At 42.2% G+C, this 20,222-nt stretch overlaps 2 protein-coding genes and 1 long non-coding RNA gene across 4 annotated transcripts in view; 2 read left to right on the top strand and 1 right to left on the bottom strand.

Moving 5' to 3' along the window:
- Positions 1–3,130, top strand: part of LOC118378839 (syntaxin-17) — a 38,468-nt gene extending 35,338 nt beyond the window's left edge. The window contains 1 exon segment of the mRNA XM_052514946.1: positions 3–3,130. Within this exon segment, the coding sequence (XP_052370906.1) occupies positions 3–137 (135 nt within the window). The 3' untranslated portion in view covers positions 138–3,130.
- Positions 2,951–20,198, bottom strand: LOC118381121 (endoplasmic reticulum resident protein 44-like). The gene is made up of 11 exons (XM_052514945.1): positions 20,030–20,198; positions 14,871–14,943; positions 14,529–14,568; positions 14,115–14,230; positions 8,970–9,154; positions 8,497–8,612; positions 8,202–8,376; positions 7,291–7,402; positions 6,908–7,049; positions 4,586–4,688; positions 2,951–4,480 (listed from the first exon to the last, which is right to left on the bottom strand). Exons 1-11 carry the CDS (start codon positions 20,084–20,086, stop codon positions 4,376–4,378), a joined length of 1,224 nt encoding a protein of 407 aa, XP_052370905.1. The 5' UTR covers positions 20,087–20,198; the 3' UTR covers positions 2,951–4,375.
- LOC127928034 (uncharacterized) lies at positions 12,740–13,938 on the top strand. Of its 2 annotated transcripts, none has more exons than XR_008130068.1 (3): positions 12,740–12,782; positions 12,885–13,294; positions 13,346–13,938. It is a non-coding gene; the product is annotated as an uncharacterized LOC127928034 (long non-coding RNA). The 2 variants fall into 2 exon arrangements; XR_008130069.1 differs by having other exon boundaries at positions 12,781–12,833.
- Positions 20,199–20,222: the final 24 nt, after the last annotated feature.

Genomic DNA, 20,222 nt, shown 5'->3' on the forward strand with positions numbered 1-20,222 from the left:
GCTTGGAGGGGGGGGCTCTGGGGTTTGCAGGGGGGAACCTGGTCCAGAAGAAACGCAGAGCTAGAGTAGAGTCCCAGATGAACCAGCTCACTGCACCCCCTACGGAACCAGAACCACCGCTGGACAAGGACAAGTGACCTCTGATTGGTAGTGAAAGGACCTCTGACCTCCAGAAGCTTACACTGGTCCAGGTACTGCCCGACTACATTGCAGACGCATGCTAGAGCTTACATATATAGTGGGGCAAAAAAGTATTTAGTCAGCCACCAATTGTGCAAGTTCTCCCACTTAAAAAGATGAGAGGCCTGTAATTTATCACAGGTACACTTCAACTATGACAGACAAAATGAGGAGAAAAAAAATCCAGAAAATCACATTGTAGGATTTTTAATTAATTTATTTGTAAATTATGGTGGAAAATAAGTATTTGGTCACCTACAAACAAGCAAGATTTCTGGCTCTCACAGACCTGTAACTTCTTCTTTAAGAGGCTCCTCTGTCCTCCACTCGTTACCTGTATTAATGGCACCTGTTTGAACTTGTTATCAGTATAAAAGACACCTGTCCACAACCTCAAACAGTCACACTCCAAACTCCACTATGGCCAAGACCAAAGAGCTGTCAAAGGACACCAGAAACGAAATTGTAGACCTGCACCAGGCTGCGAAGACTGAATCTGCAATAGGTAAGCAGCTTGGTTTGAAGAAATCAACTGTGGGAGCAATTATTAGGAAATGGAAGACATACAAGACCACTGATAATCTCCCTCGATCTGGGGCTCCACGCAAGATCTCACCCCGTGGGGTCAAAATGATCACAAGAACGGTGAGCAAAAATCCCAGAACCACACAGGGGAACCTAGTGAATGACCTGCAGAGAGCTGGGACCAAAGTAACAAAGCCATCAGCAAGGGCATTGAAGATGAAACGTGGCTGGGTCTTTCAGCATGACAATGATCCCAAACACACCGCCCGGGCAACGAAGGAGTGGCTTTGTAAGAAGCATTTCAAGGTCCTGGAGTGGCCTAACCAGTCTCCAGATCTCAACCCCATAGAAAATCTTTGGAGGGAGTTGAAAGTCCGTGTTGCCCAGCAATAGCCCCAAAACATCACTGCTCTAGAGGAGATCTGCATGGAGGAATGGGCCAAAATACCAGCAAGACTTACAGAAAACGTTTGACCTCTGTCATTGCCAACAAAGGGTATATTATTATTGACCAAATACTTATTTTCCACCATAATTTGCAAATAAATGCATTAAAAATCCTACAATGTGATTTCTGGATTTATTTCTCATTTTGTCTGCCATAGTTGAAGTGTACCTATGATGAAAATTACAGGCCTCATCTTTTTAAGTGGGAGAACTTGCACAATTGGTGGCTGACTAAATACTTTTTGCCCCATTGTATATCAGCTAACCACATCATATGATATAGCAATCTGATGCCCGACTGCACAGTTGAAGTGGCGCACAAACATTGGTTGATGCAATGCAACGCCTGCACATCTAGTCGGGCAGGAACTCAACCAAGAAATCCCTCAGACTAACTGGCTTTCCGCTCTAACAATCAGTTGTTTGACCAATAGATTTGCTCTTTACTGTGGTAATAAGGAATTCCTCCTTCTCGGTGCCAATAGACCGAGGAGAGAGGTATGTCAAGAGAGGCCTTCCTGTGAAGAGAAGCCTGCCACTGGGATCTACCACTTCCCAATCAATAAGACTTTTAAACATCGTAGGAGAGCCTTGAGGACCTGAGTGTGAAAGGGAGGTGTGAATGCTGTGTTAGTTGAGTGTGATGTATGTATATATGCTGGGTCTGTTGGCTTTGTATTTAAAACGTTAAAGTAACTGTCCAGTGTTTCCAGATTTCTATTAAATATGACCTACACATTTTTACAATATAAATGAAATAGTTTTCCTTCCAAAATCTTTTAAATATGTTAAAAAGCAGCTTTTCTGTGTTGGAATGGTGTGGGCGTATACTGATCTTAAAAATATTCATGCGAGTAGACCGCTGATTGGCCAGCTCATGCTCCTCAGAGGAAACAGCAAGCTTTGAGATACAAGTTTGTGCTTTTTTTTGTTCTACAATTAATATTTTACCCACAAATACAAGTATAGGATGAGTCAACATTATTTGGGTATGAGATTACAGAACTTTCACTGCACAGTTACTTTAAGTATATGATTATATAGTGAAAATATTTGCATTATTAGTAGCAAACACTACAGCCTAGTTTTGTAACATAAGTCCTGCTGTTTGGTGCCTTTTAGTACAGACGGAGAGATGGTAGTTTTATTAAAGTCATGTTATTATACTGTGTTTCTTAGACAGACCGTCTTAACTACCCCCAGTCTTTATCAAATACACACTGTGCCAAAGCCAGACACTGCCTGGGTCGAGCAGTCACCCATCTCTCTAGTTTATGAACTTATTGATGTTTATCTGAGTCTGCTGCTCTGCTTAGAGTATACAGCTCATTAACAGAGGGAGGAGGGAGAGGGAGGTATAAACAGCAGTAAATGTCAAGACTGTGTCCTGGTCTGAACCCTGCTGGAGAGGAGAGGCCTGCTCCCTATGACAGACTGGGGAGCAGAGAATAAGAATGAGTGATTGTGATTAAGAAAGGTTAGGAGGATAAACACAGCTGTCCTGGGTGTACTGTCCTGGGTGTACCAGGTAGAAAGTTGTGATGTGTGATAGGCCAAAGTTTCCCTAACAGTGCCACGAGAGAAACATGTCACACCTGATGTCATTTACTACAACAGTAGATGACCTCTGAACTCAGACCGGGACAAACTAAATATGGATGCTCTTAATCTATGTGATGATTTACTGGGTGTTTTATATTGCCAAAGAAAACCAAAAAAATCTGCTTCTGATGAAGGAAGTGTGTGTGTGTCAAGCATCTTCTCTGTAGAACTGAACAAACAGACTCAACACACAACATCCTGTAAAATGGTTTAATTTACTTGTTTTATTTTCTCTCTCTCCGAGATGACTGATTTAGAAATGAGATTTCTCCCCCTTTAACCCTCCCTCCGTGATTGGTCAGATCAGGGTACTGTTTGGTTCTAGGGAGGGACTGTACACACAGTACTATAAATAAACACACAGCATGCATCTCAATACCCCTTGTCTCCTTTCATTGCTCCATCTGAACTGATTTGAGTGACAGGTGAAATAAGGATACTTTCCAGGTCAGCTTCTTCCATATTGCTGTCACCTGGACTTGTTGCTAAGTGGGCGTGGCCTGGCCTGTGTCAGACCAGTGCAGATGGAGAAGAAGCCACTGCAGAGGATTGAGATGCAGCCCAGAGTCTGATTTTTCTCCTTCAGTGTGAGGTTCCCCTCCTGTCCTCTAGAGCAGCAGTGTCTGACTGACACCTCTCAGCCTTTAGGAACTACCATCTGAGTGAGTATTGCAGATCTGGGGCACGTTCAAGTACAAAAGGAAGAAAATGCTTTTCTGACAGACAATGGAAACAAACATTTAACTATTGGACAGTTTATGGTAGTATCTCCGTTGTTTCTAAACGTTTTCTACCATTTTGTGCCTCCTGAACGTGACTTAGGTGAATAGGCTCTCTGGCCAATCAGTTGCATGAGTTTAGTACCAGGGAGAGGAAAGCTGCATCTCAATACTCTACAATGTGTTCCTTTCCTCATCTCCTCTCATCCCATTTGAAATCATAGAATAGGTGGAAGCAGCATGGTGGATACCTGCCAGAAATATGCTTTCACATCAGTTTAAATAAAGGAAAGGAGGAGAGGGGGGTGAACTATTAAGATGCAGCCGAGACACTGTAGTCCTCCAGGACCAGAACCCTCTCTCACTCAAACGGGACTGAGCTGGACTACCCACAGATAAGAACCGTAATGAGACTGAACAACCGGAGCAAGGGATCTCACTGGTCAAAAAAAAGGGGAAAAAGGGTGCTACATGTTTTTGAACCTAAAGTAATTCGGTTTTTAATTTAGATCAGGATGACAAAGACCAACGCTCACTCAGCACAAGCACTATTATTATTTACAAGCTCCAAAAATAAAAGTTAAAACGCTTTGCTTCTTTTTTTGTCCTAACCCCCCCCACACCATTTTCTTCTTCTGGTTTCATCCTTTTAATCGAAAATAAAAAATTGTACACGTAAGAGTTATGAAAATATAGGTTATTCCAACACGGCTGTCCTGGATTTAACCTACTCTCTGGTCTTCCTTATCCTCTCTTCCTCCTCTCTCTCCATTAAGGGTGTTGGGGGTGAGTTGGGGTGTTGCTGTCCCATCCCGCTGGCCTGTCCTGACTCTGGACACTGACTCCGGGGCATGCCATGGGGTCGTGGGTCATAGGTCAGGGTTGTGGTAAAGTCGTTGAGGTCACAGTTCATCACGGTCCCTGAGGAGTGTGTAGCGCGTCTCACTGGGGGCTAACTTCTGGAAGGAACTCTCTGGTGGGTTACTGGCCACCTCACCGATCTCCTCCTGATGAAATAACACATTTATATACACACACCTCCCTCTACTACTGCAATGATACCGTTTTATACACACATAATGACGGTGTACGAGTATGCTTGGTGTTCTGACCTGTCCAGGTGTGCTGTCTGTCGGGTCTGGGCCGTGGTGGAACTCTCTGTGTAACTTCCCAGAGTGGAGGTCCAGAACAAACTGCCTCAGCTTCCCAGGGATCCTACACACATTAATATAATCATTAGGTCTACCAATGACATTACTGAAGTGTGGTTAATGACAGAAGGTCATAAACTGATATCACATCAGAGCTGGTCCCATATCAAAGCCGTCTCTGCATGTTAGAGGTGGCTGCAGACACCACACACACACAGCTAATGAAATAATTTGATCTCGGTGACAGAGGGAGGGAGAACACAAACACAGACATCCAGAGGAGGAGGTAGTGAATGTGATGTAATGTAATTAGTTGAAGCGGGTGTCAGACCTCAGGGCTCTGTCTGTCTGATCACAGAGGTGATAGGGGGAGTGGTGGGGGAGGGGCTTAGATGGGGGGTAAAATAGATTAGATTAAATTACATTCGATTAGTTAACACTAATTGCACGTGCCAAGTCATGTCACATTAGCTCCGGTTTCCAGGGCCGTCAATAGAAGAATTATCTAGAAGGTGTGACATTTCTATTATAATCTGTGGACTGTGTGTGTGTGTGTGTGTGTGTGTGTGTGTGTGTGTGTGTGTGTGTGTGTGTGTGTGTGTAAAATGGAATGTATTATATTTGACAAATGCAGATTTTCAACATACAGATCTAAATAATCTAATGACAACAATAATGAGCCATCTCAAATATTGTCACTCAAGTCAGACAAAAATGAACACTAGAAAAGCCTGGCCTCGAGGGACAACCCCTCAAGCCAATGACGAGCCTTTTGGACATCAACATTCTAACAGTCTAATAAATACACTTCATATATGCCATCGCAAAAATAATCACTTGGCTGCGTCTATGAAGGTAACAGGATACAAAAGAAAATGCATTTCAAATAAAACAATAGCATTGTCATTTGTTTATGTAACTGTAGACTATGTAAAAACAAAAAAAGACAAACACCACAATTCAGCTGTTTAAAATCCATTAAATAAAACACCATCACAAAGATCATTCATTATTGATTTGTTAACCCATAAGAGTCTAAGTTCTGTTTAAACTTGGGGGTTCTGTACTGAATAATAATATAAACGCAACACGTGTTGGATCCATGTGCTGAAATAAAAGATCCCAGAAATGTTCCATACCCACAAAAAGCTTATTTCTCTCAAATGTTTTTCACAAATGTGTTTACATCCCTGTTAGTGAGCATTTCTTCTTTGCTAAAATAATCCATCCAACTGATAGGTGTGGGATAACAAGCTGCTGATTAAACAGCATGATCATTACACAGGTGCACCTTGTGCTGGGTACAATAAAAGGCCACTGACTGCAGGAAAGTCCACCGTTGCCAGAGAACTGATTGTTAAAAAATCTACCATATACTGCCTCCAATGTCGTTTTAGAGAATTTGGTAGTATGTCCAACCGGCCATACAACCACAGACCACGTGTATGGCGTTGTGTGTGTGTGAGCAGTTTGATGATGTCAACAGCATGCTCCAGTTCCCACCAAAATCCAGCAACTTGGCACAGCCATTAAAGAGGAGTGGGCCATCATTCCACAGTCCACAATCAACAGCCTGATCAACTCTATGCGAAGGAGATGTGTCACGTTGCATGAGGCAGATGGTGGTCACACCAGATACGGACTGGTTTTCTGATCCACACCCCTACTTTTTTTTTTTAAAGGTATCTGTGACCAACAGATGCATATCTGTATTCCCAGTCATGTGAAATCCATAGATTAGGGTATAATTAATTCATTTCAATTGACTGATTTCCTTATATGAACTGTAAATCTTTGAAATTGTTGCATGTTGTGTTATTTTTGGGGTTTTAAGAAAGCAATACCAAGGATCATTCTGCTATTTGAGTTTGAATTGTAAGACCCCTCAAAGTATCAAAAATATATACTTTTGGGTGAACAATTAATGTCTCATGGTCTGACAAACCGTATCACAATTGGAGTTGCGAGCTCCACAGCCAGAGCAAATCTATCCTTTGTCTGGACAGGCCAGAAAATGTGACCTGTCGCTCTCCATGTAAATGATGTGTCAGATTTCACAAACTGCATGTCATCGGCGTTCGAAGCGGGACAACCAGACCATTCACAGAGTGCACATGCATTGATGCTGCACCATTCACAGATCATGCTGAACACAGAAATGTCGGTTGGAACCGGTCGAGAACCACTCAAGGTGCCCTAAATAGTTGGCCAAATGGCTAAGAGGTAAAAAAAATAAAAATTCAACCAGAGACAGGTGAAAGAAAGTAGAGAGGTTGTACTTACTCAATGTCTCTGAACTCAGGGTACACATACATGTGTCTGAAGGAGTCTATAGCAATGACAGGACAGTCTGCTGGCGTCTTCTGGATGTGTAGCAGTGGGTGACGGAACTTTTCACAGTCCGCATGCAGAAAGTTTATAGATCCTAGGCAGGAGGGGATAGTTATTAATATAATTTATATGATTTATTAAGAAGAGATTAGCATGACTATAATAGTACGGTTATCTAACAAATATAATGCAACTCTGTCCCTGGCTGGGATGAAAACACAACAAATAAATAGAACAAGAGAGTAACAATGGTCCCAGCATTAAACCCTGTGGCACACCCTGTTATTTCCCCAGGTGATTGGGCCACAAACAGACTTTTAAGACAAACACACTACCTTTCTCGCTGATGAGCTGGCGTGCCACTTCGTGCTGGAACTTCTCCAAGCTCTCTGTGTCCTCCTTCACGTGAAACAGGATGAGGAATGGGATCCCCTCTTCAGTCAGCTCCTGGAACACACACACACAGGGAAGAAGAGTGAAGGCGTCAGCATGCTTCAGTTCGTCTGGCACCGAGCCGAACCAAACGATGGGCTCGCATACTCCCTTAAAAGATTTTCGCTTGAACATTTTGAAAAAAAGAAATAGTACTGTTTGTCCATTTTGAGACGCTACTATACACTTCTTCAATAGTCAGAATTAATGTTAAAGTTAACTAAAAACATCTGTCATTATAATGTTGGCATTTTTCCATAGGAGATCTTAGTTGCGCAATTTTGCATCTGACTAAGATGTTTGGTGTAGTATGAGGACGGGTCATCTCATTGAATGACAACAAGCACTTCATTGAAGAATACCTACTGTTGACCAATCTGTGACTAGGGGGCATAGACTTTGGCTACAACCCTTGCCGGGGTCCAAAATGAACAAAAACGTCAAAATGTAATGTATGCACAAACTGTTCAGAAACTGTTTCGGCTGGGAAGCATCCGGAAGCCTTAACGGGTCAGTGGGAGATTCAGGTGTGTGTGTGTCTATGCCTTGTTGTCAGCAAATGGCGTAGATGTCGGTGGGTGCCATCCCAGGCCAAGTATCAATGGGATAAGCACACCCCCCTATTCATATGATAATGATTGAACAAAGAGATAAGGACAGGATTACATTAGGGTGGGACTGCTGTAGGGGAAGAAGCCAGATCAGAACTGGAAGACGACTCCCAGCGGTGTAGACCGGGGCTAGCCCAAAACCTAAATTATTTACTTTAGACTGGATCAAACGGAGAGAAGAAAAAGAGGTAGAGAGAACGCACCTCTCCGTTTTCGAAGGTGATCTCGCGGACCAGAGGGACACATTTGTCCTGCGCCCAAGCGTAGGTGAGGTCAAAGTTGGTTAGTGAGCCCAGGTACACCATGTCAGGAACAGTCTCCCCCATCGGTTTATAGATCACATTATCACCACTGAACCTCTCTGTCTGGGACACGTCACTGGAGGGACAGAGGAAAGATTAAAAGATGACTCAAATGCCAGACCAAAACATATAAACTATATTATAAATGTTTCGTAGACCCTGAGTGCAGTGGTTGGTCTGAAGAGGCTTGACTCACCCGAAGGCAGCGAGAAACACACAGTCGTCTCGGAGGATGTTGGCCACCTTCTCAAACGTGTGGTAGTTCTCAGAATCCTTCTGGTCAAAGTAACCAATAATGTTACGCCTGTCCCTCTGCAGAGAGAGAGATACATTTCCTGGTTCAGTACCAATTATTTTTTGAGGACAGAGTCATATACAAATCTTTAGGAGGCTTTCTGTTGATAGCTCCTTGGTGTCCCGTCAGCTGTGTTCTTTGTGTCAGTTGCCCTGTATAGTTGTCTTTTTTCTTCTATTTCGTTTACATTTTTTACTTTTATGCACTTTGAGATTATTCTGTATAATGAAAAGCGCTGTACAAATGTAATAAATTATTATTATTATTCAATATTTAGATTAATAATGGTCCTAGAACAGATCCCTGAGGCACACCTTTTACATGTTCAAATGTTTGGACAACAACACACTGATTTGTGTGTGCCTGATACTCACATCTGCAGAGTTGACCTCCTCCAGACTGTGTATCTCTTTAATGGGATCGACCTTCTGCTGGCGGATGAAGTCAGCGATGGCTGTGACTGACCTCTGACCTCTGTATTCCCTCTTCATCATCATTCCATTACGGAACAACTTCAACGTAGGGTACTTACTGATCCTGTACCGCTGAGCTATGTCAGCTAGAGAGATTAATATAGAATGAGGTAGAGGGGGAGAAAGGCGGACAAAGGAAAGGGGAATGAAGGAAAAGAGGCAGGTAGAGAAAATCAGAAAAGGATGGATAGAAACGGGGATGGATGAAAAAAGGTGAGAGTAAAAGACAGAGGGTGTTTAAAGCTGTCTAAAGACACAGCCGTCAGTCAGCCCCTGATCCCTCAGATGAAAGCTGCCCCCCAGTGAGAGTAAATATTCTCATAGTGCTGTGTGTTTGGCAGGTGTCAGTCTCACTGCAGGGTGTCTCTAAGCTCCAGTCTTCACAGGCAGCAGCAATTTTGTCATTAGTCTTCAAACAGTTTGCAGGTCATCAATAATTCCCTTTAATTTGTTTATCTCAAAGGATGTGCCTATCAAACGTCTGTGTGTGTGTGTTTTGATTACAAAAAAACTAACTGTAATCCATTACCAGCTAAAATATTGTAATCAAATTACAAAAATGTAAATCCTACTTTATTACTTACTTTAAAATTGAGAAAGTATGAGGACACCTTTCTGTTTTCTCAACGACATTCAAATCCGCGTTGAAAAAAAACAGTTTAAGTTTGTTGGACCACAAATCAAAGACCACTATGATGACACACCAAATGCATTGTGATGGTTTGCAGGAATAGGCTTTTGTAGCATACAGTCCTTCTAATGGTGCGACTGCAACAAAAAAAAATCAAGGCTTTATTAAGAGCAAGACAAAGGAGCTGATCATGGACTACAGGAAACAGAGGGCCGAGCATGCCGCCATCCACATCGACAGGGCTGTAGGGAGCGGGTCGAGAGCTTCAGGTTCCTACACATCAATAAGGTATTAACATGGTCTACACACACCAACACAGTCGTGAAGAAGGCACAACAACGGCTCTTCCCCCTCAGGAGGCTGAACATTTTCGGCATGGGCCCTCAGATCCTCAAAAAGTTATAAAGGTGCACCATTGAAGGCATCTTGACTGGCTGCATCACCACTTGGTATGGCAACTGGTATGGCAACTGTTTGGCATCCCACCACATGGCGCTATAGAGGGTAGTGCGTACGACCCAGTACACCATTGGGGTCGAGCTCCCTGCCAACCAGGACCTCTATACAAGGCAGTGTCAGAGGAAGGCCCTATAAAAATTCTCAAAGACTCTAGTCACCCAAATCATAGACTGTCCTCTCTTCCACCGCATGCACCAAGCCTGGAACCAACAGGACCCTGAACAGCTTCTACCCCCAAGCCATAAGACTGATAAATATTTAACCAAATAGCTACCCGGACTATCTGCATTGACCCTTTTTGCACTCTTTTGACTCACATACACTGCTGCTACTGTTTATTATATATCCTGTTTCTTAGTCACGTTACCCCTACTTATATGTACATATCTACCTCAATTACCTCGTACCCCTGCACATCGACTCAGTACTGGTACCCCGTGTATATAGCCCAGTTATCCTGACTCGGTACCCCGTGTATATAGCCCAGTTATCCTGACTCGGTACCCCGTGTATATAGCCCAGTTATCCTGACTCGGTACCCCGTGTATATAGCCCAGTTATCCTGACTCGGTACCCCGTGTATATAGCCCAGTTATCCTGACTCGGTACCCCGTGTATATAGCCCAGTTATCCTGACTCGGTACCCCGTGTATATAGCCCAGTTATCCTGACTCGGTACCCCGTGTATATAGCCCAGTTATCCTGACTCGGTACCCCGTGTATATAGCCCAGTTATCCTGACTCGGTACCCCGGTATATAGCCCCCTGTGTATATAGCCCAGTTATCCTGACTCGGTACCCCGTGTATATAGCCCAGTTATCCTGACTCGGTACCCCGTGTATATAGCCCAGTTATCCTGACTCGGTACCCCGTGTATATAGCCCAGTTATCCTGACTCGGTACCCCGTGTATATAGCCCAGTTATCCTGACTCGGTACCCCGTGTATATAGCCCAGTTATCCTGACTCGGTACCCCGTGTATATAGCCCAGTTATCCTGACTCGGTACCCCGTGTATATAGCCCAGTTATCCTGACTCTGTACCCCGTGTATATAGCCCAGTTATCCTGACTCTGTACCGGTACCCCGTGTATATAGCCCAGTTATCCTGACTCTGTACCGGTACCCCGTGTATATAGCCCAGTTATCCTGACTCGGTACCGGTACCCCGTGTATATAGCCCAGTTATCCTGACTCGGTACTGGTACCCCATGTATATAGCCCAGTTATCCTGACTCATTGTGGATGTATTCCTTGTGTTATTATATATTGTTTTCTATTTTTGTCTCTGCATAGTTGGGAAGGGATCACAAGTAAGCGTTTTACTGTTAGTCTATCAAATCTAATTTTATTTGTCACATACACATGGTGAGCAGATGTTAATGCGAGGGTAGCGAAATGCTTGTGCCTCTAGTGCCGACAGTGCAGTAATATCTAACAAGTAATCTAACAATTCCACAACAACTACCTGACACACACAAATGTAAAGGGATGGAATAAGAATATATACATATAAATATACGGATGAGCGATGACCGAGTGGCAAAGGGAAAGTGCAATAGATGGTATAAAATACAGTATATACATATGAGATGAGTAATGTAAGATATGTAAACATTATTAAAGTTGCATTATTAAAGTGACTAGTGATCCATTTATTAAAGTTGCCAATGATTTCAAGTCTGTATGTAGGCAGCAGCCTCTGTGTTCGTGATGGCTGTTTAACAGTCTGATGGCCTTAAGCTAGAAGCTATTTTTCAGTCTCTTGGTCCCAGCTTTGATGCACCTATACTGACCTCGCCTTCTGGATGGTAGCGGGGTGAACAGGCAGTGGCTCTACACCTATTGCTTACAAAAAAAATGTGACAAGTAAAATGTGATTTTGATTTTACTGCTGTTGGCATCCAAAGATTATACATTTAACTTGAATAAACACTTGGAGGTAAGGATGTCGTACCTCCAAGTGTTATTGATATCTACACTGCTGCTCTCTCATTTAGCTATTTGCACCTCACGGATTGTGGTTGTTGTGGATGGCTGTGGACAAACGAAAATGTGTATTTTAACCCAATAATGGTTGAATTGAAGAAGTTAAAGCTGCCTATCAATCAATGTTGCAACCAGTGGACAGCCAGTGAAACATGTGCTCTTGCAGGTGCATCGTGTGGATCACAGTCTGTGTAATAAACGTTTGACGGCTCCTCCATGGTATTGAGCTCCACATGCTGTCAAAAACAAGTTTCATTTAACAAGACCACAAGTGGGGCTTTTATTGCTCTAATTCATGCCGATTAAAAAAAATTATGTCCATAGGCCTATTGGACACATGCTCAAACTCGCACACTTCTGATCAACTTAAAGAGCTGCAAATGATAGAGATATCAGTGTCACCAACACACGCTTAAACAATAGGCCTATAGCAAATGCAGCATATGGTATTCATTTTTCGTTAGTGCTCAAAGCATGTCATTCCATGAGAGCAAAATTTCCTTTTCAACTTGAAGCAATGAGCCCAATCAGTCCTCAATGACAACAAAATCATAAACAGAGTAGGCTAATAAGTCCTTGGTTTTGGGGTCATGCTCAGGTTAAACAGAGTAGGCTAATAAGTCCTTAGTTTTGGGGTCATGCTCAGGTTAAACAACAGAATAGGCTAATAAGTCCTTAGTTTTAGGGTCATGCTCGGGTTAAACAACAGAATAGGCTAATACGTCCTTAGTTTTGAGTCATGCTCGGGTTAAACAACAGAATAGGCTAATACGTCCTTAGTTTTGAGTCATGCTCAGGTTAAACAACAGAATAGGCTAATACGTCCTTAGTTTTGAGTCATGCTCAGGTTAAACAACAGAATAGGCTAATACGTCAATAGTTTTGAGTCATGCTCAGGTTAAACAACAGAATAGGCTAATACGTCAATAGTTTTGAGTCATGCTCAGGTTAAACAACAGAATAGGCTAATACGTCCTTAGTTTTGGGTCATGCTCAGGTTAAACAACAGAATAGGCTAATACGTCCTTAGTTTTGGGTCATGCTCAGGTTAAACAACAGAATAGGCTAATAAGTCCTTAGTTTTGGGTCATGCTCAGGTTAAACAACAGAGTAGGCTAATAAGTCCTTAGTTTTGGGTCATGCTCGCGTTAAACAACAGAATAGGCTAATACGTCCTTAGTTTTGGGGTCATGCTCAGGTTAAACAACAGAATAGGCTAATACGTCCTTAGTTTTGGGTCATGCTCAGGTTAAACAACAGAGTAGGCTAATAAGTCCTTAGTTTTGGGGTCATGCTCAGGTTAAACAACAGAATAGGCTAATAAGTCCTTAGTTTTGGGTCATGCTCAGGTTAAACAACAGAGTAGGCTAATAAGTCCTTAGTTTTGGGGTCATGCTCAGGTTAAACAACAGAGTAGGCTAATAAGTCCTTAGTTTTGGGGTCATGCTCAGGTTAAACAACAGAATAGGCTAATAAGTCCTTAGTTTTGGGTCATGCTCAGGTTAAACAACAGAGTAGGCTAATAAGTCCTTAGTTTTGGGGTCATGCTCAGGTTAAACAACAGAATAGGCTAATAAGTCCTTAGTTTTGGGTCATGCTCAGGTTAAACAACAGAGTAGGCTAATAAGTCCTTAGTTTTGGGGTCATGCTCAGGTTAAACAATTTGGCTTATCTATATTGCTATATCCTATTCTTGAAGATCAAGAAAATTACATGAATTGGCATGACCGGAAATCTGACCGACTTTTGGTTTTAATGTAAAGATACAACCTAATCGTATGATTATCTGTATTGAAGTAGAAAGCAATGGTTTAGAAGAAGCCATAACCCATAAAGTAAAATGCAACATCCAGTTTTGAATCTACGTCAAATGAACTAAAAGTAATCAGATTACTTTACAGAGTTTGGGCAAACCAAAAGTTACGTTACGGATTAAAACCCTGTGTGTGTTCGAGCGTGTCACTCACAGTGCTGATCACAGTCGACGCGCGCAAACACCACCTGAGTGACATCAGGAAACTCCTCCCTCGCGATGTTCGATGCCTCCTCAAAGATAGGCTGGAGCATCTGGCTGAATCTACACCTGGGAGGAGAGGGGGGAGAATGTGGGTATAATTTAATTTGCTTATCAAATGAGATTTTATATTGTTACCCTTTGGAGGAACTGTCATAGTGTAATTGCTTTGGCCACATTGCATTACTCTCCAGCCATGATGCCACTAAAGCATGTTGGAATTCTAATTCATCACACACACACACACACACACACACACACACACACACACACACACACACACACACACACACACACACACACACACACGCAAACAAACAATTGAGTAGGAGAGGACAAATGTTCACAGGAGAACTAACACACTTACCAGTCTGCATAGAAATTAACCAACGCCACTCCAGCATTGTCTGTGAGGGGGAAAAACACGTTACACCCACTGTTTTACAACAACGTCAAACACACAGGAATTAAAGTACATTTACACATACTCATAGGCAAGGGAGGTTCGTGGGTGAATCATTAGTGTTATTCATACAGTCAAACAGCCACCAAGCGTTGAGGAAGGAGACAACACAAGATAAGAGCATTACAGGGAGAGATGATAGAGAGAGAGAGGCGAGAGGGAGGAAATGACACAGATGGAGAGAGAAAGAGGGATAGATGAGAACCACAGAGATGTCTCTATACCCTGTCACAGACAATGTCTTACTGAGGATGTCTTCAATGTTTCCTGTGTCGAGACTGGTAATTTCAGCCTGGCCTGGAGTGGAGAGACCAGTAACCTAGAGCCGGAGAAGAAAGGGTTAATGAGGGCGATGATATGGCTAGAACCTGTCCTCACACAGATGTGACATGAGCACAGTCCAAAAACAACCAGTCAGTGTTTGCAGTGTTAACGGAAGAAGTTATAAAGCTGATGTCCTATTGTTTCCATTAATTCTCTTGTTGCTGTTTCCAGACCAGGCAAACAGGTGAGAAACCATCTTTCTCTCTCTTTGGCTCCCCCTCTTCTTATTATTTATTTAGAATTCATCCATATGAGTCCTGTTGAGATCCAGACATCTCAGTTCTCTGATGGGCGTTGATGCCACAGGTGATGTGGAACAGAGGACTCTGTTCTCAGGATCAAAGTCAAACTTCCCCATGGACTAGAGCGACCAGGACAGTGTCATACACTGGACACGGAGGCAGAGAAAGAAGTACAAGTGAGACATCACATTGCATAATATTTTCTGGTTCATATACAGTCCATGAACTAAGCAGACCAGACCCAGCTGCTATCGCATTTGTGTCTATGGGACCCTTTAAGCAGACAATTTTTTTCCAATGGCAAACAGCCCGAGAAAGACATCTTCATTAATCCACCATCTTTGACGGAGAGTGGTGTTATTGGAGATGCTCTACATTTTACATTTAAGTCATTTAGCAGACGCTCTTATCCAGAGCGACTTACAAATTGGTGCATTCACCTTATGACATCCAGTAGAGCAGTCACTTTACAATAGTGCATCTAAATCTTAAAGGGGGGTGAGAAGGATTACTTATCCTATCCTAGGTATTCCTTAAAGAGGTGGGGTTTCAGGTGTCTCCGGAAGGTGGTGATTGACTCCGCTGTCCTGGCGTCGTGAGGGAGTTTGTTCCACCATTGGGGGGCCAGAGCAGCGAACAGTTTTGACTGGGCTGAGCGGGAACTCTACTACACAGAGTCTCACATTCCCTGGAAGATCAAATGTATTTCTCTGTATCTCAGCAAGCATTTTCCCGAGTCCTATGACAATCCAATTTTCTGCTACCACCATAACAATAACTTCACACAAAAACAGCAACAAGAGCCAGTCACTAGACTGATAGTTGAGCTTAGGACAGAAGACAGGGCTGTGGCTAGGATATAGACTGGGGCTAAGTTAAGCATGGCCTGGACATTCCCATGTATTAATACTAAGGGAACCCCTCTAAACCAGTGTCTCAGTAGCATCCTGTCAATGAGGACATTCAGATAACTAAGCTTTTTCTAACATCAGTCGTTTGACTCATTCAAATCAGCAGGGTGTGTGTGGTTGATTGAGTGTGTGGACAGGTGTATTTTATACAGGTAACGAGTGGAGAACAGGAGGGCTTCTTAAAGAAAAACTAACAGGTCTGTGAGAGCCGGAATTCTTACTGGTTGGTAGGTGATCAAATACTTATGTTGTGCAATAAAATGCTAATTATTTACTTAAAAATCATACAATGTGATTTTCTGGATTTTTGTTTTAGATTCTGTCTCTCACAGTTGAAGTGTACCTATGATAAAAAATGACAGATCTCTACATGCTTTGTAAGTAGGAAAACCTGCAAAATCGGCAGTGTTTCAAATACTTGTTCTCCCCACACATATACATGTGTATTATAGTACAAAGTTAAGTATTTGGTCCCATATTCCTAGCACGCAATGTCTACATCAAGCTTGTGACTCTACAAATTTGTTGGATGCATTTGCTGTTTGTTTTGGTTGATTTTCAGATTACGTTGTGACCAATAGAAATGAATGGTAAATAATGTAGTGTGTCATTTTTGAGTTTCTTTTATTGAAAATAAGAATATAATATGTTTCTAAACACTTCTACATTAATGTGGATGCTACCATGATTACGGATAATCCTGAATGAATCGTGAACAGACAAATAATCACACCACCCCAAAATGCTAACCTCCCCTGTTATTGTAAGGGGTAGGCATGGGCATGTCTTGGGGGTTTGATATAAAATGCTAACCTCCCCTGTTATTGTAAGGGGTAGGCATGGGCATGTCTTGGGGGTTTGATATAAAATGCTAACCTCCCCTGTTATTGTTAGTGGTTAGCATGTCTTGGGGGTATGAACTTCCTCACTCGTAATTATTCACGATTCATTCAAATTTGTAGAGTCACAAGCATGATGTAGTCATTGCGCTTTATAAATATGGGACCAATACTTTGTCAAAGACTCCAGTCACCCAAGTCATAGACTGTTCTCTCTGCTTCCGCAAGCGGTTCCAAAGCACCAAGACCAAAAGGCTCCTTAACAGCTTCTACCCCCAAGCCTTAAGATTGCTGAACAATGAATCAAATGGCCACCTGGACTGTTTACATTGACACCCCCTTTGTTTTTTCACTGCTGCTACTCACTGTTTTATCTTTGCATAGGCACTTTACAAATTACCTTGACTAACCTGTATCCCCGCACATTGACTCGGTACCCCCTGTATATAGCCTGTATATAGCCTTGTTATTGTTATGTAAATATATTGTAATTTTTTTATTCTAGTTTATTTATTAAATATTTTCTTAACTGTATTTCTTGAACTGCATTGTGTGGTTAAGTGCTTGTAAGTAAGCAATTCGCGGTAAGGTCTACACCGGTTGTATTCGGCACATGTCCCTACATTCAGTAATGGTCAGTAATTTTTGTAAGTAGTTGTGGTCAGTACTTGTGTGGTTTTTATCAATAGTTTGGGTAAGTAGTAGGGAGGTTCATTAGTTGTGGTGTTTCTTTTTTTGGTCGTGGTCAGTAGTTAGTCAGCAGTTGTGGTCAATAGTGATCAGTAGTTTTGGTCACTCGTTTTGATAAGTAGATGTGTGGTTCAGTAGTTTTGGTCAGTAGTTTTGTGGCTGTGGTCAGTACTTGTGGATAGTAGTTTTGGTCAGTAGTTGTGTGGTTGTGGTCAGTAGTTGTGTGGTTGTAATCAGTAGTTGTGGTTAATAGTTGTGTGGTCCATAGTTTTATGGTGAGTAATGGTGTGGTTGTGGTCAGTAGTTGTGTTGTTGTGGTGATACTTTGGGGTTCAGTAGTTGTAGTCGGTAGTTTTGGTCAGTAGTTGTTAGTTGTTTTGGTAAGTAGTTATCCGTAGTTGTATGATTGTGGCCTGTAGTTGTGGTCAGTAGGTGTAGTCAGTAGTAGTGATCAGTAGTTGTGTGGTTAAGTGCTTGTAAGTAAGAATTTCATGGTAAGGTCTACACCGCTTGTATTCGGCGTATGTCACTACGTTATATCAGCATCGAACATGTCACCCTCCCTAGGAGAGGGGGTGACCTTGATAATTTATTGTTAAAACGAGAGGCTGCCTGGATCTTTAATTTAAAGACCCTTGCTCCTCTCGGTTTCAACGTAGACTTTAATCTGAAGACATTCTTGTGATTTTGCTATTGTAAATGTTTTGTGGGCCTAGGTAGGCAAAGTGTGTATGATGGAATGCTATCCATTCATGTTTTTGGTATGTTATTTTTATATATGAGAATTAACCAATGATATCAGGCCACACCGGCCATGATTACAGACACCAGTGTGTGTCCTTTGACACTATATAAACTAGTCACCCCGCAGTGTTTGATTATACCCTGATGAAGACAGTTTGTCAGTCAAAACGTTGAATATTAGGTTATTAAATGATTGCATCTGAGCTCCTAGAGTGTGCGGCTCTACTTACATTTAAGTATTCGCCGCATGTGACAAATAACATTTTATTTGACCATTGGTCCCCTAAAATGGGGGGAACCATGTACAGAAAGTGCTGTAATTTCTCAACGGTTCACCCAACATGGATGAAAATACCCTCAAATGAAATACCCTCAAATCCAAAATTTTGGAGTGTAAAGCCAAAAGAAGAAGAAATGTTTCACTTTCCCAATAATTACAGAGGGCACTGTATATGTATGTACAGTATGCATTTAAGGTGACAGTCCGTGTTAACAGGACAAGCTGTCTTTACTGTGGTTTGTAATATAACACTTTAGAGAGAAGGCTGAGTGGTGGCGGATGTGGTTGTATTTACAAAATGTACACTATTTCCAGGGTCAACTAATACCGGACTAGTGGTATTACGTATAGTGAGGTCATCTCACAGCAGCCTGGCTGTGACACTCATCTGTATGTCTGCTGAGTGACAACAGCTTCAGTTTAACAAGAGATATTTCAGTAATTAAATGTTGCCACTGTCTCTGGTTTAACTATGTGACGGTGACGAGACAGGCCTATTCCCTAAATAATGTATGAATACAGACATATTTGTAGCTACTTTCTAGCTATCTTCCGGTTTCTAGATTATAAGCCATTATAAAAGCCATGAATCGTGCTGATTAACAAGTATATGACTTAGTTTAAATCCTTGACTGACTGTAAAGAAAGTTTACACTGTAATAGGCTGATATCCTGAGCAGCAGAACAGAGCTTGATCAGTTCCGGGTTGTCAGCCAATAGGAATGAGCCACAACAGAGGAATTCACCAACCGGCTCCATCATTCCGCAACACGATTACGGCTAAATTCACTAACTTGTGGTACCGTCCCACGACCTGGCTAGCTAGCTACATATGTTAGCAATCAAGACAACTACAACATTAGCTGTTGGCCAGCTAGCTAGGCAAGTTAAACAAACAGCATATATAGCCAAGTCTGATAGCTAACGTTAGCTCACACAATCAATGATACGTGGATTTAAGATTCACCATGCATCTAGAATAAGATACTGATTTGGACTTGCACAGTCGTTAGCTAGCTAGTTAACACAACAGAGCAGAGTAAGGCGAGTGGTCACAGAAAATGAGGGTCATGACTCATGTCTCTACATTGCTAACTAACAGTTAGCTAACGTTACTGAGCTTAGCTAGCCAGCTAACTGATCTCAATTAACCTGGTTTGCCGACTCGCTATTTTAGCCAGCTTACGTTAGCTAGGTACAGTAATGTAAAGACTATATTCAGGTTTAATACACCTTTATTTTGTGATTGACAAAAGTAGCTATCACTTTGAAAAACGAATTGCCTATAATTCTAATGTTAGCTAACTGTTTGTGAAGCCAGACCGACCGCACTTCAAATACGAGGACGTGTAAGTTAGCTGTCGAAGTTCCTTACCAGCAGTATCGTGAAGAAGCCGACATCGAGAGAGGATACTATTGGTGGTAGTTTCATTGTAGAGTTGGTTGAGGTTATGGTGTTGTTCGGTCTTCCCTGTCTCTCGACACAACTCTGCTGCTGAGGCAGGAAACGGATGGGTGACCACGGTAACGTGAGCGATCTTTCCGGGTTTATGGGAGTAGTAGTTTTA

This window comes from Oncorhynchus keta, unplaced genomic scaffold (genome assembly GCF_023373465.1).
Source record: "Oncorhynchus keta strain PuntledgeMale-10-30-2019 unplaced genomic scaffold, Oket_V2 Un_scaffold_20222_pilon_pilon, whole genome shotgun sequence".
Classification (NCBI taxonomy): Eukaryota; Metazoa; Chordata; class Actinopteri; order Salmoniformes; family Salmonidae; genus Oncorhynchus; species Oncorhynchus keta.